The sequence below is a fragment of the Aphelocoma coerulescens genome, chromosome 5 (assembly GCF_041296385.1).
Source record: "Aphelocoma coerulescens isolate FSJ_1873_10779 chromosome 5, UR_Acoe_1.0, whole genome shotgun sequence".
NCBI lineage: Eukaryota > Metazoa > Chordata > Aves > Passeriformes > Corvidae > Aphelocoma > Aphelocoma coerulescens.
The window spans coordinates 37,597,760-37,624,979 of NC_091019.1; the positions used below are offsets into that span (position 1 = coordinate 37,597,760).

Below are 27,220 nucleotides of genomic sequence, written 5' to 3' on the forward strand. Positions count from 1 at the left end.
CAAGTTAAATAAAATAGATGTCAGTGCTGCAAATTATAGTTCCCTTCCTAATTAATTTTTAAATTCTACATAGAGTCATCCAGGCCATGGACCTTGTTGTTGGTTTATGTATCCATTCAGCTTTCTTCACACCTAGTTCCATTGAAGAAAAATTTGGAGAATGTGGTACTAAGAATTTACAATACATTGTTCATTTTACTCTAAGCCATTTTAAGAATCTGAATCAATAAAAAAAAATGTACCAAATAGAAGTATAGATTTAAAATAACTGTTTTGTAAGTATGGTTCCAAATACTTTATTATACTAATTGTAGCAATAGACATACAGCTTCATCTATGCATGTCGTAGAGATTTGAGATGTGGATTACTGATTCTGCAAATTGCAGGTTATATTGGTTCTTGATGCCTTTACCAGACAGTCTCTATTCACTCACAATACAAACCTATTGGAAACTAAAAGAAATAATATTTTTCAAGAGAAATGCAAGCTGTCCAAAAACAGAATTCTGCAGAGAAACAGAAAGCGTACATTTCACTTTCACAGATTTTCATGTAGGTGTGGGATATTACTAAAGTGTATACATAGGCAATTTATTTGTATTTCATAAACTATTTGTATAATAGTTTCTTTTAAATTATTGGTTTGCATTCATTACAGGACAGAACAGAAGATATAGCCATATTATCAAAGAGAACCTTGTGAAAGAAACAATATGTTAGTGTGTCTGGTTCTGACAACTTTTTCCCTTCTCATATGTTTGTAATGTATCCCTTGGTTTAAATTTAGAGGAAATCAATCTGATTTTATCAAGGAGAGAGAGGTTGCTTGTCTTAGAAAAGTAATTATATTAAAGGAAGAATGTTAATGTAAATGTGTGAAATGGTACTGTAATAGAGTACTCATTTGTTTACTTCAAGAGAAATTGCTTGTTTGGCCTTATACCTATCCTGTTATGATCAAGGACAGAATGCTAACCTGATGTATGTTGGAAGAGATCACCAAAACCTCTTGAACTATTGAATTAAATTAATACATTTCAAAACTATTTCCCCAAGACTTAATTATCATTATCATAGATCTAGCACACACATTTTTCATCTGTTAATAAAAAGCAATGAACCAATAAGAAAAAGAAATAGAGGGAGGAAAAAAACTCAGTCTTTATTAACTTTAATTATTAAGCAGTTTTAAAAGCATTCCCTTAGATAGTAAGGGAATTTTTAATGTGCTTTAATGAAATATTTAAAAACTTTCTTAGTGTTTTGAAATCTCATTCACTCTAACTTGTTTTAGTTTCACAGGAATTTAAATATACCAAGATCATGATTGTAAAAATTAAGAGACATATTAGCTATTTTAACTCAGCAATGACTTTATATAATAGTGTACTGTACATTTATATAACAGCTTTCATCATCAACAATCTAAAGTGCTTTGCAAGGTACATATTTCAGAAATTGCTTCAGAATGGGGTAATTTTGGTGGCAGCTCTTTAATGATACCTATTATTGTATAAAGCAGTAGAGTAGGGAAAAATAGACAAGTATTTTATCGGTACAAAGAGAAGCCCAAACCACAATAATTAAGCGTAGTAAAAAATGGGATAACTGAAAATTTTTCAGTGATCCTTCACTTTCAGGAGTTACCATTTTCTTTTTTCTCATTTGCTTCATATGGTAAGACCTTTTGACCACTTTGTATCAAATTCAACTAGCATATTTATTTAGTTGAAGATGTCAGCTCTTGAAACAGTTGTTCCTGGATTATTTTATCCCACTACTCATTTTTGCCAGTTACTTGACTCATCTCTGAGAAGTGACCATTAACTGCCATGAGCTGGCCAAACTCAAAAAGTCAAGAAGTTGAAATAGGAATACAGAAGAGCAAGTTAGAGTAGATATCAAATATTAATAGGCCTTACTTTTTTACAAAGAAAAATAAATCAAAATGTAGACATCATACAGAATATTTTGTGGTGGATCAAGATGTACAGCATTCAATACATTCTGTATGTCTGAGTTTCCTTGTATCTCCATCCTTTTTACTCTTACATTTTATATATGAGTAAAACACACAAAGAATGTGATTTGGCAAAGGAAGTTTTCATTATGGAAAACAGTCTCTGTCCCTTCCAGTTGCAGGAGCTATAAAAAAAAAAAAATGTATTTTAATTTATTAGGTAGCCAATAGAGGCAATATCCTTGTAGTATTTTTGTTATCATGGACCTGTGGGATTACTTCACTGGTTAGTGAAATTTCCAATAAAGGAAAATAATAGCTTTTCCACTTGACATGTAGTGAAATGGTAACTGGCTTTATTTTTCCACAAACATTTGTCCAAAGAGGATTAGGGAAAATTCTGACTAATTGTATTTTCTTTAGGATAGTAATTATTTTAGATAATGGGGAGTTTCTAAGGGACACATGATATATTTGAAAAAGAAAAAAAAAAAAAGAAACATTTCTTGATGTCAAGAGTACTTCATAACAAATGTTTTTACACTTTTGGGGTTTTTTTGCAGGTTTAGATCCAGATAAGCATCTAGGAAAAACTCTGGGTGAGATGGAGCCTATTCTTTTGGAGGTGAGTATTACTTAAAGGATATTCATATAGTTAAACTTGCAGTTAAAAAGTAACACAGGCAGAAATTCAGTAAACTTAATAAAAAATTACTTACTTTCATAAATTAGGTGCTAACCCAAAGCTTAGCTTTTTACACTAAATATAAGCCTCTGCTATGCACTTTTGATATGAAAAACATTATTTCTTGACATAGTTCACAAATGGTGTCAGCATCTTTAAAACAAACTAAAGGCATGAAACCTCAATATTGCAGTAACACTAACTGGTATATCAATATGATAAAGCTAAATAATTGTGTGTAAGTTAGAGACTTTCACAGCAAGAAATGGCAGTGGCAAAATCATAGGTGATACAAAACTTCCCTGAAGATTCCTATTTGCAGGTTTTCTACCATTTACTCAATCAGACTGCAAGCAGTAGGGCCTTGAAAAAGTGGAGTAAGAGGTTTATTCTGATGATGTATTTAATTCTGTGCAGAGGGTTATGTATCCTCAAACCAGGATAATGCTTGTTGGCAGAGCTAGTAGATTTATTTAAAGAAAAATTATTCAGCTAGGGAAAAGAAAAAAGACAAGATTTTGTACTTGAGTCTTCTTCAAATTTGATGTAAAAACATCAAACATCAAGGTAAGTAAAGTTTATGAATAACAGTTCTGAAATTACCTTTTCATGTATTGTCTGTGCAATGCTGGTTTACCACAATTCCTTGTCCTTGAGCCTGTTAGATACCCACAATGACTGCATGTTTCTTAAGAGGGCTCAATGTAACATTCTAGACTATCTAAATTTCCACAAAATGATCTCCTGAAAATATTTTTCATTGTTAATCTGTGTAGTTACTGGTCAGCCTGGCTTCATAAGAAGTTTTTTTTGGAACACTTAAGGGCATGGCAAACTTGCAGAAGAGAAAGAAAAAGTAATCAGAACTTTAAAAATCTCTTTTGCCACTGAAAGATAGTAGAGTTACATAGCAATTATATCTTGAGTTTAACTCCATTTTGTTAGTTATTTACTATAAGGCTGAAGAGGAGAAGATGGGTAATTGCTACTTGGCAAAGCTGAAAAGGAAGAATTAAGGTCCATAACATTCAAATAACCTTACCCAAAGAGATGGTGTTGGTCTGTTCTTGAGGTTTGTTGCTTCAGACCTGGAGAATCTGCCCAAAAATCTTCCCCTCCTCCTCCCTGGCCCTCTGCTATGTAAACTAGTTCATATACAATCCCATTCATTATCTTTTTTTGGAAGTCTTGTTTCACTTATTCATTTAAATCATCTCAACATTCTGCATTCACAGAAAGCTTCTGTAATCAAAATTCAGGTTGCAGCCCCAGGGGGGTTGCAGCTGGGTAACTGCTCGCCTCAGTTGAATCAGCAGTCTTGACTTTCTTTAAAACTGTAGTAGCAAGTATTGCAATTTTAATTGTGCTAATAAGAAGTATTCTTCTGCATTTGATTCCACCATCATTCATTAAAAGAAAAAACCAACAACTTTGAAATCCAAAAGTACCTGGGTTTTTTTGTGAATTACATATATACTTCATCGTGTTTGATGTATTAATTGAAGTGATTCTTACTTGGTTTCACTAAAATTATTACTGTCAGGGTTTAACACTTCTCAAACCCCACAATTGAAAGTTTTATCTTTTACTGATACAACAGTAAACAGAGCAATGACTGTGACTGCCTAGCTTAAAGTATACAAATAGGGCATGCTGACGCCGCTTGCACAACTGATTATTTATTCATTTGGCTTTCAATTATTTGTTCATATGCTTGTGCATATGTGTGCTATGAAAGTCAAAGCCAGTACAAATATCTTGTTTTTACTGGATACTTAGTTGGCTTTAAGGCCTAATAAAACCAAATCATTAACTATAAACTGAAGAAAAATACTTAGGCTTATGATGTGAAAAATATTCTTTTGCAAACCAGTGAAGTCTTCAGCATCAGAAGTTCTGGCAGATGGAATGTGAAAACAAAAGAGTTCACAGTTTCCAGTAAGGAGGAGAGATAAAATTTAATATTCTGGCCATACCATATAAAACACCATAATGAATTCATGTTTAACCCTGCACATCTCCAAAAATACCACAGCTTTATATACTCGTGATCTTTGATTTGTGCACTATTATCTAACCAGTAATTTCAAGTTTTACAGTAAATTTGTTTTGCTTGTTGGGGTTTTGGTAATATAGTTTTTTCCTCTTCTTGTGGATTGTTTTTCAGGTTCCTTTGTTGACATGTGATGTTACTTTACACAGCTGTTTATTCAGTTTGGTGCAGGGTATTTTATTACAGTATTTTTTGTAGTGTAGTGTGCAACTTTGTGAGAATTTTTCCAGTTCTGTTTAGAATTAATTAGGAATGTTCTATATGTTCTTCAGTTTTGTTGAATATCTGAATAATTTCAGTTCCCAGAAAAATGAACGTCTTTGACGAAGAGCCACAGCATGTCATATATGTTGCGTAATTTGGGATTTTTAGGCAGTATCTTTTAGCACTTACTCACAAAGTTCAACTTCTCTGGTTCTACAGATCTGGAGATAGAACTCACCTCTCACTTTTTCTTTTTTGTACTAAAAGTTTACTTTAAGGTACAGTCAATGAGACCAAAATCAACTTGTATTACTATAATGCACCTGTTATGATTTGTCTTTTGGAAATAAAAGAAATAAACATGAACTAGTCATTCTCTTTTTAGAAAGAAATCTCTCATTGAGGCATTATAAGAGTGTTAATGGGAAAAAATCCCCAGCAAATAAAGCCATAACCCAACCCTGATTCCCTTCACTCAATTAATTAATTGAGTTTGAAAATATCACCTAAATTTCCAGTCATCTGATTTACTTCATTTTATGTGCACAATAGAAATTATAATTACTGACATAAGGGTGAGGTGGTTTTTCTGCAGTAGCAGCAGAAAAATGGAGGACTAATGAGTGGAGAAAACTTTTTGCAATTTTTTTAACATTACGTACAGAATGTTGAACTTAGGAGTGCAGTGGTGATCTGCCACCCATACTTTTAGCAGGGGTGAATATTACTGGCTCAGGACATTGGCATAGCAGAAAGGAAAGCTTTTGAATTATGGCCTTTTTCTAATTGATAGGTCTTTGATTAATTATTGAGGAGTGGTTGCTAGATAATTGCTGAATTATTAGATTGCTTTCATGTCCCACTGTTCCCTCTGTAACAGGAATCTCAGCTTTTCACGTGAAAGAATTTTCTGTCAACTTATGTCTCAGGATGTGATCCCACTCTCCTTAGAATTTGTTAATAGAATGGGAAATGGGCATTATGGTTATATTTGTCTTGTACTTCTGTCTGTGCTAATAGACAGTAGGAAAATGGTTATTTCTCTGCTTGCCTCAAAAGTTGATGAGAACTTCTTGATATAAAGAGCATTTCTGTAAATATGAGAGTATATTAAGTCTTAAAATTTCTATCTGGGAACAAAGTCTTCACTTGAAAAAGGAAGCACTTCAATTCAAATATTTATCTTTGATTATGAAAGTTAAAAAAGGAAGCATTAATCCTTGTGTTTCATTCCTAAGGTAGGAAGAGACTGTTCTGCAGGTAATGTTTGGACTGGTCATTTATATATATCTCATTTATATGTATACCCTGTATCTCATTGTGTACTTAAGATAAATTTTGTGCAGTCTAGAAGATGGTTTCATCATAGACTTCTTTTAAAGTTTGAAGCAGACTTGCATTACTTGCAATTAGTTATGTTTAATTTGTAAAATTTCAGTTTTCTGGCTCATCCGAACTAGAAGTCAGATTTAGCAATCATAAAATTTACAGTCCGTGCTGTTGTATTATTATTAATGAAGCATCCAATTTGCAAAACCAAATAATCAGTCTTCAAAAAAAGTTAATATTCTAAATGATTCAAAGGCAAAATTCTCATACTGTTGATGGCATTTAAAAAATATTGCTGATTTTGTTAAATGAATGTTAAGGATCTGTTCTATGAGCTGCTGAATGTCTTTTGTTCCTGTTGACATTTGTGAGAACTGAAAATCCTTTAGCACCTTGTATAATTGGTGTCAAGAATGATACTGAAGCCAGTGACACTGGAAATGAGAATTTCTCACAACAAAGATAGGAGATAGTCTTACATCTTCTGAGTACTCAATGGTAATTGCCAATAATTACTCTAGACACTGTTTACAAACAGAGCTACCAATTCTGAAAGTGCCTTCTAAACAGTCACTCCATGTATTCACTGTGGAAAGGTTACAGTTAGAAAGATCTTTCCTGGTTTTCTGTCTTTCAGTTTTTTAATGGTTTTCTTTAGGGTTTTTATTTTCAACTAGAGTAAGAATAAGAGGTTTTGCCTAACTATTTTGTAGGTTGTCCATTCTTGTGCATCAGCATTAATTATTCCTGATGTATTTGACCTATAGAAACCTTGTTGCCATTGTTGACAGATGGAGTTCTATTTTATGTCAGGAGTGTAATTTTTTAATGAGCACTTGATTAAAGGTTCTCTTTTGCTCCTTTTCTTTGAAAGAAAATGTGAAAGGAAAAATTAAAAATAACTCTCATAACAAGATACTGAAAAAATGTTTAATACATTTCCAAAAGAGATTTAGGTTTTACAGCATCAGATAAGGAATATTGAGCATTACCAAGGTATTGTTTTCTCAGAGCATTTTCCATTTCTGCAAAATAACAGCTGAAGAGGATTCGGGCCTTTGGTTTAAGTAACTGAAGTTATAAACACTCTTTGAAGTTTTAAAATAAAATCTTTGGAAGAGAACTGTAAAATAACACAAACTACATTCAGCTTCAACAATAAAAATACAGTATCATTTGAATATATTAAACAGGCTTGCTACAGAAATATTCTGGTAACCATATAAAAAATGGAATCTACGATGCATAAATAACCCAGTCTTATGTTTGTCTAAAAAGAAACAGCAGATTTGGAATTATCTTCTAGCCTCCAGATAGACTTTTTCTACCCCTCTCTGATGTTCTGGAGAACTGTATTTCTACTTTAACTGCAGAAGCATCATGGTTGGGTTTCTGTTGCTCTAAGGAAAAGCATAAAGGAACCCCTTTATAATAAAGTATTCCCAAAAGTAACATTAGTGTTTGCAATGGAGTTGAGGGTGGAAGTTCAAATTCTCATGAGTCACTTAAAGCATACTGTTTAGTGCTTGCTTAATGTTGAAAAGCCTGGACAGGGCTTGGCTTGAATCAGCTACTGCTGTGACACTTTAGAAGGTGATATCATCTGCTGCCGAGGACATGAATTTCTCCTGCAGATGAAGAGAGGGTGTCCCCATGCTCAGATCTGGTGCTTGAGTACTATCTATCAGCACAGTACATTAAAACAGCAGTACAGTGAGCTACTGAGCAGTTGTGCACTCCTTACTCCAGCAAAAGAACTTTGGTTCATGCTTCACAGCTGCTCATTTATAAAGAGGGGATTAATTAAGTTAGTCATATCTTGTATTTTGAATGTTTTGGTTTATCTAGTTACGTGTTTAAGTGAGGTATCCAGAGCTTCAGGGATATTCATAAATATACGTTGATTTAGAAAGTATATTAAGTACAATTTATAAAGGAAACGTCTCTCTCTCTTTAGATCTTGCTTTAGCTTTTTGCTTTTGACTTAGAAAATTCTCATTTGTTCTGTTAGATTTTTTTGAAAGAATATTTACCAAAACATAGAATACAGTTCCTGAATCTTTTGACAAAAAATGTGTTAATTGTATACTTCTATGTGAAGTGCTACTTCTTATGTTGACTCACAGTAAAAGTTTCTCCTACAGGTGAAATGGATATGCTAAAGAAAGTTAGATGAATATGGGAGTTTGAACAACCTTTCATGGCCACTGAGAAAGAAGAACTAGGAATCAATTTGTTTATCTGAATATCACAGTGCCAGTTCTACTTAAAATATAACAAATTGGTAATTTTTAGATTACTGTAATAGGCATACAAAGAAATCAAGAACTGACTCTATGATGTTTGGGTTTTTTCAGCCTTGTAATGTGTAATCTTTTAGAAAGAACACGTGGTTTAACCTCAGCCAGCAACCAGTATGTACTGTACTGGTTTTGACATTTTCAGCAAAATATGTTTAATAGACTTCTTTAGTGTAATACTTACATGTTTCAATTTCCCTTTTGTGTTAGCTCTCTGAGAAATATGGAGTCCATGTTTGTGGAGAAGGAGGAGAATATGAAACATTCACTCTGGACTGCCCTCTGTTTAAGAAGAAAATAGTTGTGTAAGCAACAGTTTCTTCTATTTCCTTTTATTAAAGCAATGGGAACATCTTAAAATTTAGTTTGAGAAAACTAGAGGTGGTAAGAAGTAAAACATGGAATTGGCAGAGGTAAAAAATGTTCTTTAAGTTCACAGAGACTCACATTGTTTAACATTGGCAAAGTCCTCTGAAAACCTAAATCAATACCTGACACGATGAGGCGTTCATAGAGGGCTATAAACTTTTTAGACATTTGCACTTTCGTTTACTTGCTGATTATGGCCTGCAGTAAAACTGGTACCTATACACTGACACTTTTATCCTTTCATGAAGTGTGAATTGCCTGTAATATTTATCTTTCATTACAGCTCAATTTGATAAAGTGCCACATCAGTAGCCTGTGGGTTCCATTAACTGTGTACGTGTGTGTGTGTGTGTGTGTGTATATGTAAATTTAGTAGCTTAGAATGATAACGATAAACACTTTTCTTCAATTACTAAAGAATATTTTAAATACAAACTTTGCATGAATCCATCTCAGTTGCACTGGATAGTTTATTCCTTTGACATTAATTGCTGAAATCTGTGTAGTGAGCTATGGAAAATATTTGTGTCTTGTTGTTTCTTATTAGCCTGTTAAATAGCTAAGCCTGCTTGCTTCAAGTGAGATATTTTGACTGCTGTTCCTTTTCTGAAGTAAGTAAACAGACCAGTAATCATGTATTGGTGATTGATTCTCAGTCATCTTAGTGCAGGTCCAGATTATGGACCACGTAGATACAATTAAGGCTTTCATGGTGCAAGTCTATTTGTTTCACTTTTCCGTAAGACTGGGATCTATCTGTGTAAGGAATAGAGAACCAAGAACTGTTAGCTCCATTTCATTGCATGGCATTTGGGAGGAGAATATCAATAGACAAAGTGGTTAAAGCATTGGCAGATAATCTTGCAGATATCCACTCAAATACTGGTTGATTATGCCCTTGGTTTGGGATCAACCAAAGAGTAGTTTAAGTAGGAATATATTATAATATATTCTAAATGTATATCTGGCTATCAGTGATACATTTCAAGTGACTAGGAAGAGCTGAAACAGAGATGGTCTGGCTGAGTTGTCTTTATATCTCTTGGTAATACTCCAAATAATAATAAAAGTTAAAAATAAAAGCACAATAAATACATAAAAGACAAATATTTAAATCAGTGGTTATTTAATAGTAAATATATGGCACAGTGGACTTTTAAACAGTTATTTAACTACTTTTAAATATAGATTTCTGTAATGGAAACTGAATAGCTACACTGGCCTTGTGTGTCTCTGGCTTGATGAGCCCTGCTTATCTCTTATAGTATTCATGTCATAAAGACATACTCTTTGAGGGGTCATGCATGTGGAATCTATTACTGTATGAACTTCACAAGAAAAATATTGTGTAGTTTCTTTGTCTTTATCTAAGTTATGAATTTTTTTCTACTTTTTATTCTACTTTTTATTCTTGCTTTTCATATACTCCGAATCTAAACAGATTTTGTAATCATGTTAACTCTGCTAGTAGAGTTTCCAAATATTTACATATCCGTGGTTTGGGTATGCATCTCTCCTGATTCCGGCTAGGCCAGGTTTAATTTTTTGCAATAGCTGGGAGGCAGCATGGCCAAGGATCCTAATGTTTTTGATACCACCTCACTCATTGGCAGGGTTGAGGCAAAGGGACTCTCTCTCTCTGTCTGAGAGAAGGGGAAGAGTATTCCTTCCAGTTGAAGAAAAGTGGCAGAGGGGGAGCCATCTGTATTGCTCCTTGTAGCAGGGTCCTAGGTGAGCATTTCTGAATATGAATCACTCGCTCTTGTATTCTTTTGTTATTGATACTGTGCTGTTCTTGTTCATTTTCTTATCTCACTGCTGTTTCCAGTAAGTTTGTCTTATCTCAGCCCATGATCTTGGCCTTTTGTGCCTCCAGTTCTCAACTCCTTCCCACCATGTGGGAAGAGGAAAACAGGGGCAAGCGAAGTCAGTGAATAAGAGCACTGTGTGGTTTTGGAGAGTCTCAGTGGGGGCACTAAATTTGGGAGTACCATTCCTAAAGCAAGACTACATCCTGATACAGTTTTTAAAGCTTAAATGGAGTTGTAAGGATTCCAGCTTAGAGGTTAAAACCTGTCAGGATTTTCAAGATCTCTGAATTCCTGAACAAGTCCAAAACATCTCCTGAGTTAAAAGTTTCTGAGGAAGACGTTAAAGAATACTTTTGCCTTCAAAACAGGTGTGATGGATTAACCTTGGCTGGCTGCCAGGTTCCTACCAAGCTCCTCTCTCTCTCCCTCTTTAGGAAGATGGGGAGAGAAAATAAGACTAAAAGGTTTGTAGGTCTAGAAAAGAACAATGTGATGGCTTACCAGTTACTGTCATGGGAAACTAGATTCAACTTGGGGAAAATGAATTTAATTTATTGACAAATTTAAATAATAAAAAAAATTAGAATAGTGGGAAGTAAATACACCTTCTCTCCTCACCTTGTTCTTCCCAGGCTTAACTTCACTTTCTCATTCCTGACTTTTCTACATCGTCCCCACTGAACAGTGCAAGAGGATGGAGAATGAAACTGTGGTCAGTTCATAACATTGTGTCTTTGCTGCCCCCTTCTTTTCACACTTTTCCCCTGCTCCAACCTGGGTCTTTTCCATGGGTTCTTCATGAACTGTTACAGTGTGTGTCCTTCCCACCAAGCAAGTTCTTCAAGAACTGCTCCAGTGCATGTGTTTTCCATGGGGTATGGTCCTTCAGGAACAGACTGCTCCTCATGGGTCTTCCATGGGACTCAGTCCTGTCAGAAAAACTGCTTCTGTGTGGGTTTCTGCACAGACTGCAGTGTGTATATCTGCTCTGATGTGGTTCTTCCCGGCCTCCAGGGGAACAACCTGCTTCACCGTGGTCTTTTCCACAGGCTACATAGAATCTGTTCTGACAGTTGAAGCACCTCCTCTCACTCCTTCTTCACTGACCTTGGTGTCTGCAGGGCTGTTTCTGGCATGTTTTTCTCACTCCTGTTGCAGCATATTTTCAAAATATTTTATCACTGAGACACCACCAGTGTTGCTGATGAGCTCACCAAGCATCCCTTGGTCTCTTGTCATAGAGACCACCTCTGAACACTAACCCCTGACACCAAAACCTTGCTACATAAACCTAAGACAACAGGAGAAAATCTAATACGGCTTTCATTTATAACACTACTTGCAGGTAGTGTTTACACTGATCAATAATTTTTGCCCTGTTAAACTTGGCAATATATGTTTCTGTGGTATATCCTTGCAAACTAAAGAAATGTGGTGGCTCAGGAAAAAAAATACAACCTTCAATGTTACTTACTATGGAGACATGGGAGTCTCTTTAGCTTAAGATTGTATGACGCATTTTGCTTTTGAATGTTAAGTTGAATTCTTGCCATTCTTCTCTGTCTTCATTAAAAAATGTGCCTCACAAAGGAAGCATGGCAGATTGAGTGAAGCATATATTTGAAAATAGACAGTACCTAGTGGTGGAAGCAAAATCTTAAAACCATAATATTAAACAAGAGTCTGATTGGGTTTTATCTGGTTTTCCCAGGTAGACTATTGTAATCCAATTGTCAGCTTTCTTACTCTCAGTGTTTGAAATGTACCAAGCATTTCCTGTCCTTCTTATGCTGATATTTAAAGTACAATTGATCAGCATTTCTTGAAATTCTAAAGATCTATTTCTCATCTACATGAATACCATCTAATACCTACTCTTGTGATAAAGGCCTATTTGTTTATGGAACACAGATTAGTTTGATCTTTTGGAGGGTAAATTGTCACATTTGAAATACTTGGGAAATACAATTTTCCTTTATATACCTTACTATTAGCTCTGTGTTTAGGCTTGTAATTCCAGGTTTGGAGTTAAAAGCAAAATTATAAAATTCTAATTTCTGTAAACATGAGAAAATAGTCATGTTCTGAGAAGCATTGATTGTACTCTCAGACTTGTTCTAACTTGATATATTTGTCCTGTGAAAGTGTTACAGGGTGTTTTAAAATGATTGGATATTTTCTAGATGTCTTGAGAGTTCAGATGATTTTGATTTCAAAGCAAATAGCTGATTAAGACAGTTTTTCAACTATTCTTCATTTTTTTAATTCTTCTGAAAATTTCCTTAACAAAATTCCTGTGTTTCCATTACAATCAAACATGAATCATCTTATATAGTCAAGTTCCTACTCAAAATTCAGGCTTTTAGTGTGAAATGGGCTTAGATATTTTTTTGGGGTCTCTCAAGTCACTGTTTTTCATTTTAATCTCTGCTTTTCCTGTGTTTTGAATTGGTTGGGGTTTTTTTACTATTTCCCAAGCTGGATATGACATGTCCAGTTCAGGACTTCATTAGTTTTTTTAATTGGCGACTCATTGAACATAAACAGAACTGCTCTGCTTTCCACCTATTTTTTTGCATTTCCTATTGAACAAGACTGAAAATATTATCAGTTATAACAATGTATGTTTGGAGAGGCTCACAGAAAATGAAGTACTTCAGAAAATATATTTTTATACGTATTTTAATGCTATTTTCAGCATTGCATAATCAACCTATTGTTACCCATCACCTAAAAAATATTAGCATCTTAAATTAAACTTGAACATCTCTGTTATGGTTCCATCAAATACCCACGTGTTAGCTGTATATCATAGGATTGCACTTCATACTGAGAAGAAATACTTATGATCTCTTTGCAATAATTTTTGGGCAACAAATAAGTACTCAAAACTTCTAAAGTTATTGAACATTAACATAGGTATGAGCTTAGCATCTGCTCTGCTGTACTGGTGAATTGGAACATGCAGGATACAAGTAGGACTGCTTCTTTTTTACTTTGGAGTTAAATTTTTTTTTTATATTTACTAGGTATTCTTTAAACAGACACATTTAATAACTAAATTTTTGGTTTTCTCTTTCTGATACAAGCTTTTCTGTTAATTTAGTTTTGAGTAGTTAATCCATCACTAAAAGGTACTAGATTTCCCCCATACAGGACTTGAACAATAAGTATGAAATGTTTATTGAAAATGTACTCAGACACTGAGGATACCCTGGTAGAAGGTACTACTGGAGTCTTGGTGTCTGCTTTTTATTATTTTTAATTTATTCCTCTTGCTAAAGACTTATTTTCTACCTATTTCTACCTATGGTCATCTGAAAAGAATAATTTTAATATTAAGGAACTGTGTATAAGGTATCTTATATCTTAAATATAAACAATATTTTAATCATAAAGAATCTTGATAATTAGTCTCAAGAATGAAACTGAGGCATATTTATCAAAATACTTTAAAATTTTGCTTAAAGGGAAGTGGATCTTCTTATGTTAAAGGTTTTTATCATTATTGTGTGATGTTTTGTTATTTTTAAATCCCAAAACACATTTTATAGAACAGATATTTCTGGTAATTTTACACTTTTGTTAAGGAACTGGAATCTGGACAAAGCTTCAACTGCTTTGAGTTTGCATTGGGTTTATGTGGTATTACTATAAATCTATCTATATCATCTCTTTGAACGCTATGAAGGTAACAAGGGCACTGTGGTTTCAGGAAAATTATGTGTGTCCTTAGTCTTACTTTCAACAATTTTCAGATTTTCTTGTACTGCATCTGAATTTCTCTTATGTTTTCTTTGAGTTTCTCACCTTCTGATGTTTGTTTCTTAGAGCTACCTTTTTCTTAAGTAGTAAAATTGTGCAGATGGATATAACAGATACTGCCTCTTGTGAATCAAAGTGTGACAGATTGTGTCTGTAAAAATGAAAACTAAAATTAACTAATTTGAATCAGCACACAGGAAGTTTAACATTGTTACCAACACATTTGGCATTAAAAAGTTGTGTCTAGTAGTCTTCACGATCAGATGCAAGATGGTTGAATCAGTCAATTTCTCAGTGGGCAAAACTGTAAGTTTTTAATACTTCAAAAACTAATCCATGGAACATTAAACAAAACAATGGACTTTTGAAAAATCTCATGTTGATGAAAATTAAAGATTGACGTATTAGTCTCTGGGATCTAAAGCACAGTGTAGTTTATGCTTTCATAGACTACAGCTAGCTAATTCTCTTAGTATTGGTCTGTAAGTGTGGGAAAATAGTGGAAGGTTGGCAAGGAGGATTGTAAACACCCTCATTAAAGTGACTTGCAGCTGAGGTGTCAAAAACACGTATCACAGTAATTGTTTTTGGCCTTGTGTGTTGGATGAGTAGAGCATCTGTGTTTAGATTACATAGACCTGTGATACACTTAGGGGCCCTATCAAACATGCTAGAGATTCCTCCCCGTCTGTGGGAAAGCTCAAAGCACAGTGGGATACTGTGCCTGTGCAAATCCCTGAGATACAGGGATGACCAGCAGCTTTGGTGATGCTCTAGCATGGACCAAGTCTCTGCAGTGCATGTGTCCCTCCTTTTGTGGCCCTGCCTGAACGCTGCTTCAGGGGTCCCAGGTGGCGAGGTAATGAGAACAAGCTTACTCTTTGCATTTCATCTGTGCTTTTATGATTGTTGCTGCATCTCCTGTGCCAGCTCACGCAGGAAATAGAGGTTATTCCTTTTGAAAATTGAAAATTCTTGAAGGTATTGTTCAACATGATTTTATATAACAAACTACTTTTTCTTAGTTTATATGAAAACATTGATAAGAAATTAATAGATTTTCAAGGAGCTACCTGTGAGCTTGTGTTATACAGTGACTAAGTGTTGTCTCTATATGAAATTATGTACTATACTATTTGATGATAAAAATTTTGTATTTCAGAGATTCAGCCGAGGTGGTTGTGCATTCAGCAGATGCATTCGCACCTGTGGCCTACCTTCATTTTTTAAAATTACACCTGGAAAATAAGGCAAGTAGGCTGCAAATGTTTTTTCATTTAAGGCTGTGTGCAGGCTTTCTAGTTGTGTTGTTTTGTCACAATTTGGAGTGACCCTACACATTCTCATGTGGGTGTTGCATTCAAATAACGGTGTACGTATTTAGTTGAATTTCAGAACTTTCCCTTAGGAAAGACCGGACACAAATGCTTCCTTGTGTCAAGTGAATGAATGGAGGTTGGATATTTTTGTGGCATTTTTCATCTTGAAACCTCAAGGTGCTCAGCCAATGTGGTTCAGTCAAGCACGTGTGTAACCTGTGTAGAACAGCTGCACTGTAGAACACAGCTGTATTAGGAAACTGTATGAACAGTATTGATTTACTGGGAAGTGGCACCTCTTTTTGATGTTTCTGATGTAAAGTGGATGATTTAAAAACTTGCTAACCTGAAAGTGCTTGACTTTTGAATGTTCTGGAGTTTGGTTTTTTCCATATGAAAGATACATCTAATGAAGGACATCGAATCATGTGGAGATTTATCTTGATCAAAAATTTTAAAGGAATCATTATTAGTTCATTGGGATTAATTCTATTGGCTTATGATTCTATAGAAAGAGCAGAACAGGAATAGGAACTCTGATGGTTTAGATGTTGCAGACTCATGTGAGCAGAACTAAGGTCAAAACAGAAAATATTTTTCTTTGTATTTGTCATCTCTTTTCTGTTTTTCATTTTACTATTTTACAGTTAAAATTATTTTTTTCCCGAGCCTATACAAGTATTAGTATTTTGTTGAAGAGAGTGCCTCATGATCTTTCTTTTATTGTTGCAGTCATCTTTTTATAGCTCTCCCTATGTCTTTCTGCACTTTGATGATAGAAGTGGAGAGGTTGTTACAGAACGTTATTATATTGGTATTTCACATTTCATGTCTCTTAAGCAACATTTCCTGCATGTCTTTCAATAGATCATGCCTTCCCCTCTTCCCCCTCCTTTTTTATTTTTAATTTTATTGTTCCAAACAGATAAAATACCTCAATGTTTTTCTTCCATGATGGCTTCATCTTGCCTTGGAAATAAATTGTATTTCATCCTGTCAATTTCTAATTTTGGATTTCTTTCAAAAATAAAACATTAAATATTTGTGTGGGAGACTGTGAAAAGGATATCAACTAACTATGTGAAGCAAAACCAAATAGGCTGAATAAAGGAAAATTTGGGAATGTGGCATGGTGGAGAAGACTGATAATATATTAATATTTCTTTGGGGGCACTGACTTTATTGCTCATGGCAAACTTGATGCTAAAATGTACCATACATCACTACAATGTGACAGGCTAGGGAAAATGAAAACCACAAAGCTTTACATAAATCAGGGAAAAAATCGTATTAAAATGCATAACATTTGATATAAGAATCAAGATTTTACTTTTATCTGTTCAGTAGCTCTTTTCCCCTTCTTATGCAGATGTTTTAGATTTGGTTAAAGCCTCACAGTTTCAGGCAGTGTTGTAGTAAATCATATTTCCAATCCATTGTAGACAAACCTGTCACACTTTGCAAGGGGTAAGGTTTGCAGCAGCTTGCCCTGAATTTTGGTATATAAACAAATGTATTGTATATTTAAAAGGAAAATAGTCTCATTTTTGCAGTGATTGTCTCATGAGGAAAACCATTAATATCTTTTAGCTATAGATTATGTAATGATAAAATAAGCTAAGTTTTTGAGAAGTTATAAATATGGAGAACCAGTCAGTCTTTCAGACCATGACTGTTTAGCATCATTTAACTGCATAATGATAAAGACATGCCTTCAAGATTGATATGCCTGTAGTATTGTACTTTTGCTCACTATTTGGTGCTTATAAGCCTGCAGAAAAATGTAAGTATCAGTAAGTATTCAGCACTTAAAAGCCAATCCTATAATAATAAAGTACTGCAGGAAAAAACTGCTTCAGGAGAACTAATTTTAGTTTGAGGCTTTCAAGGGATTACTGAAAATTGGGAAAAATAATACACCATTATGAACAATGTGTAAAAGTAGCCACTTTTGTAAGCACTTTATAGAAAATATTAATAGACTCCACAGTGAAGTGTAATTCTAATAACTTTTATGACATCAGTTTTGTTATAATTTCTGCTGTGAGATAAACATATTTTTAACTGTATTGTATATTCATTTTATCTTTGTTATTTGCCACAGGTGTTAATTTTACATTCTTTGAATTTACTTTTAAAATCATTTTGCAATTATAGCTAGTGCACCTTAGTCTCTGCTGTCTTTCCTCCTCTATAATGCATTTTCTTTAGCTTAATCTCTTCATGTTTGACTACAAAGCATGCCAAGAAATTTGGTTTAGATTGTTTCTGGCAGCAAAATGAGCCCTTGTGCCTAGGGGAACATAACATTGTACTCACTGTTCTGGTTTAATATATTTCTGTGCAACTTCAAGATGTTTTTTGCATAACAATTGACGCTTTTTTTAAACACACCCACTTTTCTTTCATAAATAGTGATGCAGGGAAGGCTAAAGAGATAAATAAATATAATATTATTAAAGCTATTAAAAATTTGGTAAATAATTTTTGTAGGCATTTTACAAAAAAACATTAATAATAAATAATAATGGTAATAAAACACTAATGCTCAAAATTTGGGAATGCCTCTTTTACTTCAGGGTAAAAAACAAGGCCACCACCATGATATAGATACCTAGTTTCATCAGTATTTTACTTTGCCAAGATAGTCACTTCATACATTTAAAATGTAGAATGGGGGTTTTTTTTGCGGCAGACAATTTCTGAAGCATATTCTAGAATCTTTGAAGTAGGTGTATTGGCTTTTGTACTCAATAAAAATTAAATTCTGAGTATTTTCAATTACAAAAAATACAACTGTGAAACTATTTTTTTTACTTTGTCAGCACAACAAACTTGCAAAAACTTTTATTTTCTGCTGTATTCTCTTACTTTATTGTGTTGGCTTTGTAAAGATCAGAAACAGAAATTGAAGCTGTTGGAGCTTCTGCTGATGGGAACATACTTCTGATGACAGTAGGGAACATACTAGCTGTTGTTCATGCTTTCACATTTGCTCTTTCCCATATTTAATAATGGATACTTTGTTTCTGAGTTCCAGTGAGTAGGAGTACACACATATCAAATAATGCAAGATATGAAACTGCAGCCCCTTAAGTTTGAATAGTCCAGAATTAGAAGCAACCATGTAGTTTTCTTTCTACCCTTTGCAGAAGAAAGGAGCTCGTTTGCCTATAAGAGATACAGGAATCATGCCTGCTGCTGCTTTTTCTTGTAATAGACCAGTGCATTATATTACCTATCATAAACTGATACTGTGTTTTCTTGTGTGTAATAGATCTTGACTTTGTGGCTGGAGCATGTGTCAGAAGTGCAAGCATTTTGCCCCATTAAGTTGCAGGAGATCTATTGTACAGGTCGTTTTGGAGATGATTTTAAAAACACCTGCAGAGTTCTCTAACTTGTACACTTGCACATTTAGAAAAGGTTTTTGGGAGATATTTGTGTGCCATGTGTACTAAAAGCGTGCAATCCTCTAGGTTGTGTATGATTTATCATTGTAGCCTGTGTCTGTCCAGTTCCTTACTAATTATTTTAGTTAATCTACATTTAGAACTTTAGCTGTAGAATTAGACTTTGTCAGTGATGTCAGGGAAAATAGGAAAGAATTTCAAATTGCAAAACATGTTTTGTTGGTGGCATTGTGGGTAGCATTTTTTGAATACTTTGTCATTACTGAACAATACTTCTCCTAGGCAACCTTTAGTTTCCCTTCCGCATCATAAGAATATAGATAATGCTTGTAGTTTTGTTTTCAAAACTTTATTAAAAACACCACAAAACTTTTTTGTGCACTGATTTATTTCAACCATTAAGATTATAAATAAAGGATTTTCTTTCCTACCCTATTTGATTGCAGATTGAGTCCAGTTCCCTGAGGAAAGATAGTTTTTAGTTCTCTTTTCATAATGAAGATACTTTATTTGAAAGTATTTTGGAGTAAAGGATTTTCTTTCCTATGAGTCTGTATATTGTACTCAAAATAATGCAAGATGCATGTGATCTCTCTCATTATATTTATTTCAAGGAGTTCTGTTATCAAGGTGCATCACAAAGAATAAAGAGATTATCATAATCTTTTGTCTTCTGAGCTCACTGCTCCACTATATTCTCATTGCTGCTCAGTGGGAGAGTTATCAGTTTTAGAATTGTGTTGTGATAGGTTTTTATACCAGTTTCTGTAGCAGAGAATGTAAGCTTTTTAAAAAGGCAATCTGTTGTTTTCGTAAAAGACCACTGCATGGAATTTCAGCTATATCAGTCAAAGTCCTAGCTCCAAGGCTTTTTCAACAGGAGAATTTGGATCTTGGAACACTCGTGCATTTGCTTAACTTCATTCTGAGCGCACTTGCATCAATGACATGAGTTATGTGAATATAGTTAAGTGTATGCATGCATGCAGGCTCTGATCCAAAATTAGGTTGGTATCACAATGTACAGTGGGTGTGGGAGAAACTGTGTAACAAATGGGAAAATATATTGCTTCTGTGAAGTAACATGAAAATGTTATGTGATAAAATAGGTTCTGTAAGATTTAATTAAAATGTCATTATAGCAAGCTTGATTTTTTCTTTTTAAAGTGATGAGAATATTTTTCAGGGAAAGTTACTCTGTTTGTGGCAGTCTATAAGTTTTAGCTTCTTAGATTACTTTCTCTGTTCAGAGGAATGGAAGACCAACATTTGTATGGATTTGAATAAAGCTACTAAACAGTCTGGCAGCTCTACTTAGGCTGGCATTGAGCCTGTAGTTCTTCGAGTGCCAGGTTCCACACCTAATACTTCTGCTGTAGCCTGCACCTGTGCTGCTGTGGAAAGTGATTGATTATCAATGTTTTTGGAGCCTTGTGGGAGTCAGCCTTGAATGGGTCTTGTGATGTATCATAGGCTTTGAAATCAACAGACATCTCTAATTATTTTTACAGACTTTGCATCTTGTAAGAGATTTCTGACATTTCACAATAATTTCCAAAAATTTTGCAACTGACTGCAAGGTTTTTATGTGTGTGTGGAAACACAGATGTATAATTTTATTTATCTCTGTGAAGCAATATTAATAGAAGCTAAATTATTTATAAAATACAGACTTATTTAGGAAAAAGGGATGTGACTGTGGATGATATGAAAATTTCCTGTGCCATCAGTTTGGGATATTTAACAAATTACAAATCTACAGGGGGGTTCTCTATGTTTTGCCAAAGCAGTTTTGGTAGAGTCTGTGAGGCTCACTATGTACCCATGATTTTTTTTATGAAGCACATCTTGCAGAAGTCATGTTTAAAAACATAGATGAAAGCATTTTAACTGGTGGCATAAAAGTGGAATAGGTGCTCTTTTCACGTTCACTTGCAGAGCATATAAATTTGGTCCTCCATGTTAGGGAATGGAGAGAAGTTACAGGTCTTTAATAGCAGCCTTGGAAGATATCTGTAGCTCTAGATCTCTTCAAAGGTGATTATGTAAAGCTTAATAAAAGAGTGAAAAACTGGCAAGCTGGAACTTTTTCCTTTCCAGTTAACTTTTTTTTTTTTCTACAGATGGATTTTTATGGCATAGTGAAGTTAAAATCCAGGTGATGTAAAAACAACACCCAAAGCAGTAGTGTAGTGGTATAATTTACATCGCCATGTCTGTGCATGCTTTCTTGAGAGGTAGGACCAAGAGGTACAAACGCTGCATGTGTTACATTAGAACTCCCCTGAATGTCTGTGCTACAATGCAAATTGATTGTTTCATGGTAAATGTTAAGAATTACTCAGTGAAAGTAATTAATGTAGTAAAACAATATTTTGCAAGAAGCAAGCGCTTCTAGCACTTGATGCTGCTATACAGTCTGTATGTTTCCATGAGGTGCTATCTTGTAGATAAAAAATTTAGAAACTTTAAAAATAATTTAATTTTCTTGGTTCTTGTAGCTTAAACCATCTTATGATCTTTTTCAATTACAGATTTGTCTTTCTGCTTCTTTATTTTTTAAGTCATACCTGAAAGCTCAGGGGCTATCAGGCATCCCTCTGGGTAATGCCAAAATGCACCCACTGATGGCAGTAGTCAAAGCTGTAGTTCAATGAGTGGGAAATGGTACAGATGCTGCTGGATGCTTGTCTATTGTAATGTTGGAATGCGTGTCATGTTTATGCTAAATTGCAGTTTTTGTCTGGGCTATTATGTTACATTTTCTTGACTTCTTTAACCTCTGATATACAATTGCTGCATGTAAAGTAGATTATTGCCTTGACTTTCATGTCTTTCTTGGAGGAATGAATAAAATGAGGTCCAATCAAAGAACATCAGCCCCTCTCACAGAATAGGTTTAGCATTTACAGTGCTTATAAAACTACATGTGAGCTCTTTTAGAGTCAGCAGAAATGTGTTTCCTCTCACAGGTGATTCTCTCACTCTTTTGTAATTTAGCCTTTCCTTAAAATTTCCAAATGCACTGCTTTAACTTAACTGAATCCTTTTTCACTACAGTGAAGTCAAATATTGACGTAAGAGTTGAGACATCACAGATTTCTGATGCATACTATAGTTTTCTGCATATATTTTTCTGACTTTTTGTGGTTAATATGAAGAGAAAACTATAAAATTGCAAAAAAGATATGTTTTATTTTCCAAAGGAAAGAAAAAAATACAGTAAAACTAAATACAATAAAAATTACTTCGCTATATAATGTTAATATTTTTTTTAATGATATTTTTCATGGAACACAAATTTGACAGCTAAAAGAATATTCAGCAGTTTCTAATGCATATTTAAGGATTACCAAAGGTTTCATATTTTGTCAACTTTTTATCTTGCTTTATTTGGATTTACAATTTTTCTGAATTTAGTTTTTAAGAAGACTGCATAAAATGCATAGTTTAGACACCACATGAAATTTGAGATCTTTGGGAAGAATTGTTAGAATTACAGCATGCAATGGTGTTTGATTAGGGTTTCTAGGTAAATTGTGTCATAATTCATATTACTTTTACATGGATAAGGGGTATTACCCAGGCTAGTGATCCAAAAGCCAATGTGCTCTGCAGATTAGGCTGATTGGAAAATCAGATGGAAGAGAGTAAGGGTTCTGAATGCTCTAAAATTAAAAGGCAAACCAAAAAAAAACCCACAAAAAATGTATGCTGTAATTATGTGAATTGTTGAAAATGTAATGAGCACAGAGTTGCTGAAGACTTGTCAGTATGCACTCTTCCTGTGTATTTTGCTTTAAAAGGTACACCAGGTAGTTTTCTCTTCCTGGTCCTAAGAAAGGAAGAATGATTTTCCTTCCTTCTTGTGAAGAAATTACTTCAATGTATAGATCTTGGGAAATGCATTTTTCTGTTAACTCACACCAAAGTATTTGGTGGAAAGGATAGTCTTTGTGAGATAATAGAAAGAGTTTTTTTTTTTTTTTACATGGACTACCTTCATTCATTGTTCCAAAAAGTTTAAAAACTTTCTTATTAACCTTTTGCTCTATTTCAAGTATTTAATGACTATGTTAATTATAAAATTATTATTTTTTTGCTTTTGTTCCTTTGTTCACTTAGCTTGTACTATTTTTTTGAAAAGATAGTTGTCTTCTATATCATTGTGAGATACCATTTCTTCGTAATAGTATTCCTTCTGTCTTTATTCTTGGGTCTCACCATTTTTCATATCTACTTTCTTAGTTACTAAGTCTGTTTTATTCTTCCAATTGATATGTCAACAGGAGTACATTGTTTTGCCAGTTCTGCAATCTAATGGGAAATCCTAACGCTATTCTTTCATGAATTGTTCTAAGATATGCACCTGTTGAGTTATAGTATTTTTTGTAACTTAAATATGTATGTGAATGATAAAATGTGCTGACTTCATACTGCTTGGCATGCTGTTTACTTGATTATTTTATAATGTTTGTCTCAAGCAGGAAGAATCTTCGGGTACTTTTGTGGTCAGTAGCTGTTCTTGTGAGATAAGCTGCACTGATGACGATATTTTCCCTTCATCAGCAGAGTATGAACCACAGAAAAATATTCCAGTCATCTGGAAGACTTTGAAACATAGCTCTTTGGATTTCAGTGAGTTTTGCACAGTTTTAAAAAAAATTAGAAAAAACTATTGTCTATTTCATGCCTGGAGAAATATGTTAATTACTATACAAGCACTCCTGAAAAAAAATGTGCTTGACCTGTAGTAATTTGTCTGAAAAAAGAGATCCTACTAGAATACATTTTTGTGATAATAAGCAATAGATCTGTAGTAGTGAAGCATTTCATGGTAGTTTACAGGAGATAACTTTTTTTTTTTTTTCCTTTCTTTCTCTCCCTCTTCCTTTCCCTTTTCCTCCTCCTGGAAATACCACATTTCTCTTACATGACATACGTAGATGGGTAAACTTCCTGAAAACTAAGTTTCACAACTAACAGTGTTTGGGTATTGAATAGTATTTAGGTATTTGGTATTTCTTGAATATGGATAAGTGCCTGGTGGGCTTTAAAAATCTCTAAACATGTTATGCATTTGCAAAGATAATAAGAACCAGGTTAAGCACCTAACTTCCAGTAAAATTTGGTATACAAGTTTGAAAATCCGTTTCTATGTTATTTGAATACTTTTGAAAATTTTAGCTTTTCAGTGTCACATCTTATGCCAAGTCTGTAACCAAACAGGTCAAGAAATTATAAAAGGTCAGCAAAAATGGAAAGGAGGAAAAAAAGTACTGAAATTCTCAGCTAACATGCTACTTGCATGCATATTTTGTGAAGGCAGTGTTGGAGGAGGATTTGTCAGCTAGCATTTGGGAGCTTTGCTACCAGAACACTTACTTTTATATCTGTTTGTAAATATTTTTGAATACGTTTTTACAGTTTGTGGTTTTCTTTTCTGTCAAAGTTTTTCTTCTTTAAACAATTTAAAATGTATCATTGGTTAATCTGAAACCTTTCATATTATAATCATTGCTCTGTTCTTCATTTCCGATAGCTAAAACATTTGAAATTTCAGGAAAATCCCTGAGTGGTTACCAGTGGTTTTCAGGTATCACTGCCCACTTCCTTCCATCAAAGGATAAAAATGCTCAAGATGCAGCACGGGAAGCATTTTCTTCTCTCAGAGGTGCTTTATTCAGTAAATACATTATCTGCTGTCATTCATTGTGTTTCTAATATGGTCTTAAGGAGGAATCTGTATTATCATGTGGTGTTATGTTGGTTTGCCATCTTATTTTGCATTTGATTGGAGTCTTCGATATCAAGACTGCCGGCTTTAATATTTAACACATAATTTGACTGGCTTTGAAGACCCTGGAAAGCCAGGATGGTGCTCATATCACTGTTAAAACAGTATTTCCACAGTACTTGCTCAATAGCATTCTTGAAATATATACTGTGTGTGTATGTATGTGTGCTACAGCTGCTGTCTACTTGCTAAAACACTTTTGTGGCTTCCATAATTTTAAATTAAGTTTTCTAGAAAGCTGTTGTACATTTTGGCATCTAGGATTAGGTCAGTAGCAGTAAATCTCATTTATATTCCTAATGTAAAGGCAAAATTGCTATCTTGGCAGTCATGAAATCCAGATTCCTTACAAGATTCTGACATACAAAATAAAGTGTTCATGTTTTTGTTTTGTATTTTTTCCTTCTGAAGTTTAAGTAAAGTATGTTTGTACAGGCTTCTTCTCAATTCACAAAAATGGAAATAATTTTAAGTATCTAAATGGGTAAACTCATATTCTTGTTTATGAATTTGCATGAGATATTGTCCTATCATAGCTTATTTTTTTGCATGTGCAGCTGAGGATGATAAAGAAACCCTAGAATTTTTTTCAGAAGCGAAGTTATACTCGGTAAAAGGTCATTAAGCTAGTTTTTGCTTGGTTGGAAATCAGCAAGGTGGAGATGATCAGACTTCTACTAAAAAAGGCAATAGATTTCAGTGTAAATCTGCACATAATCTATAAAGTGAAGCAAGAGGGTTGTGCAGTCTTTTATTTTTTTCTCATTATATTTGAATGGAAGTTTGCTTGTACAAACATTATGTAATTTTGCCTTAGCATCTGCCAGAAAAGGTTGTGTCTGATTAGTGCAGTAGCCTATTGTTTTTAGCAGATTACTTGCATTACCTGTATGATGTTAAGGAAAAAAAAAGTAATTTTCTGATCCTTTGCAGAAAATGTCAGTTCTCATGTTTCTTTTAGTTATTCTCTTTTTGGATGTGGGTGTGGAAACTGAATTAATTATGGCTCTGTCACGACAAAAGAAACAATTTGTTTCTGAGAACTTAATCTGCAAATGAGCACCAGGCTTTTTCTGAAAGCATATTTAGAATCTATACCGCAGTTCAGCTTCACTGGGGTGAGAATGGAATAAGCACAGTACTTTTAAACTTTTTGCTGGGTTAACTGATTTAATCACCTCTAAAGTGAATGGGTGCTGAGAAAAGGATTTGGAAATGAAAATTTATTACTAGATGCTATGAAATCTTCAGTAGAATGGGTGGAATTCTGTGAAGCCAAGAATGGGAGGGAATGAAGTATATTGCTGTTTATACATTTATTTTCTTAAACTCTAATGTTAAACTTTTTTTTAGATATGATTGGAAGATGACAAAGATCACTGTGCTTTATATAATATAAAGCAGCTCTAGTGTAGTTGTACCATGGCAAAGTTTCATAAGCTTGAAGGAAACTGTGGATTTTTATTACGTTAAAACTTAGTCTAAAGTTCTTAAATGCCACTTCCTGTAGACAGTTTGGATACTGTATTTTGTGGTGCTCAGCTAGGGATTCTGGATAACCCCTTAATAAAAAAAACAAACAAAAAACCCCTAAACAAAGCAAAAACCAACCAACCAAAATCAATCAAAAAGCTGTATTTCAGTCAGAGTAACTTTTGGGGCAGTTCTGCTTAAGTAAGGGTGAGTCTCACCTGATCATATTCTATAAATGATTAGAAACCATTAATTGCTTGAACTTCAACAGAAAGGCTGTAAGGTTTCCCTGTATATCCAGGAGATATGCCATGAAAGAGTCTTTCCCTGAAAAACAGAAGTTGTGAAGAGCCCAAGTGGTGGGTTGCTTACCCATTCGTCATGTATGCCTTTCTACTAGAGAGAGTGCTTTGGGAGTTAATTTTATTTTGATTGTAAATGGGAGGAAAGTTGCTTACCACTGTTCCTCTAATTCATGCAGGGGAAAAAGGGATAGTACTTTTACTTAGGAAATTTTTTTTGAGTAAAGGTAGAAATTATGAATTTACCCAAATCACTGCCTTCAGCTTACTCTGTCCACAAATTACCGTTAGTTTGTTGGCTCATATATTTTAAATTTAGCATGAAGATGTCTGTGTGTGCAGAGGTATGTTATCAGTTGGCTGAGGTTTTTTTCCCCCTCCTATTTAATATAATGCTACAGAACTTTTAACTGCAGGCCTTTCTTCTTGACTAAAGTGC

At 34.1% G+C, this 27,220-nt stretch overlaps 1 protein-coding gene across 1 annotated transcript in view; it reads left to right on the forward strand.

The window, feature by feature from the left end:
* Nucleotides 1-27,220, forward strand: part of DPH6 (diphthamine biosynthesis 6) — a 200,611-nt gene that overhangs the window by 57,714 nt on the left and 115,677 nt on the right. Inside the window, exons 6-10 of the mRNA XM_069017712.1 lie at nt 2,525-2,586; nt 8,743-8,837; nt 15,640-15,727; nt 23,694-23,847; nt 24,752-24,883. Of these exons, the coding sequence (XP_068873813.1) occupies nt 2,525-2,586; nt 8,743-8,837; nt 15,640-15,727; nt 23,694-23,847; nt 24,752-24,883 (531 nt within the window). The remainder of the gene's footprint in view (nt 1-2,524; nt 2,587-8,742; nt 8,838-15,639; nt 15,728-23,693; nt 23,848-24,751; nt 24,884-27,220) is intronic.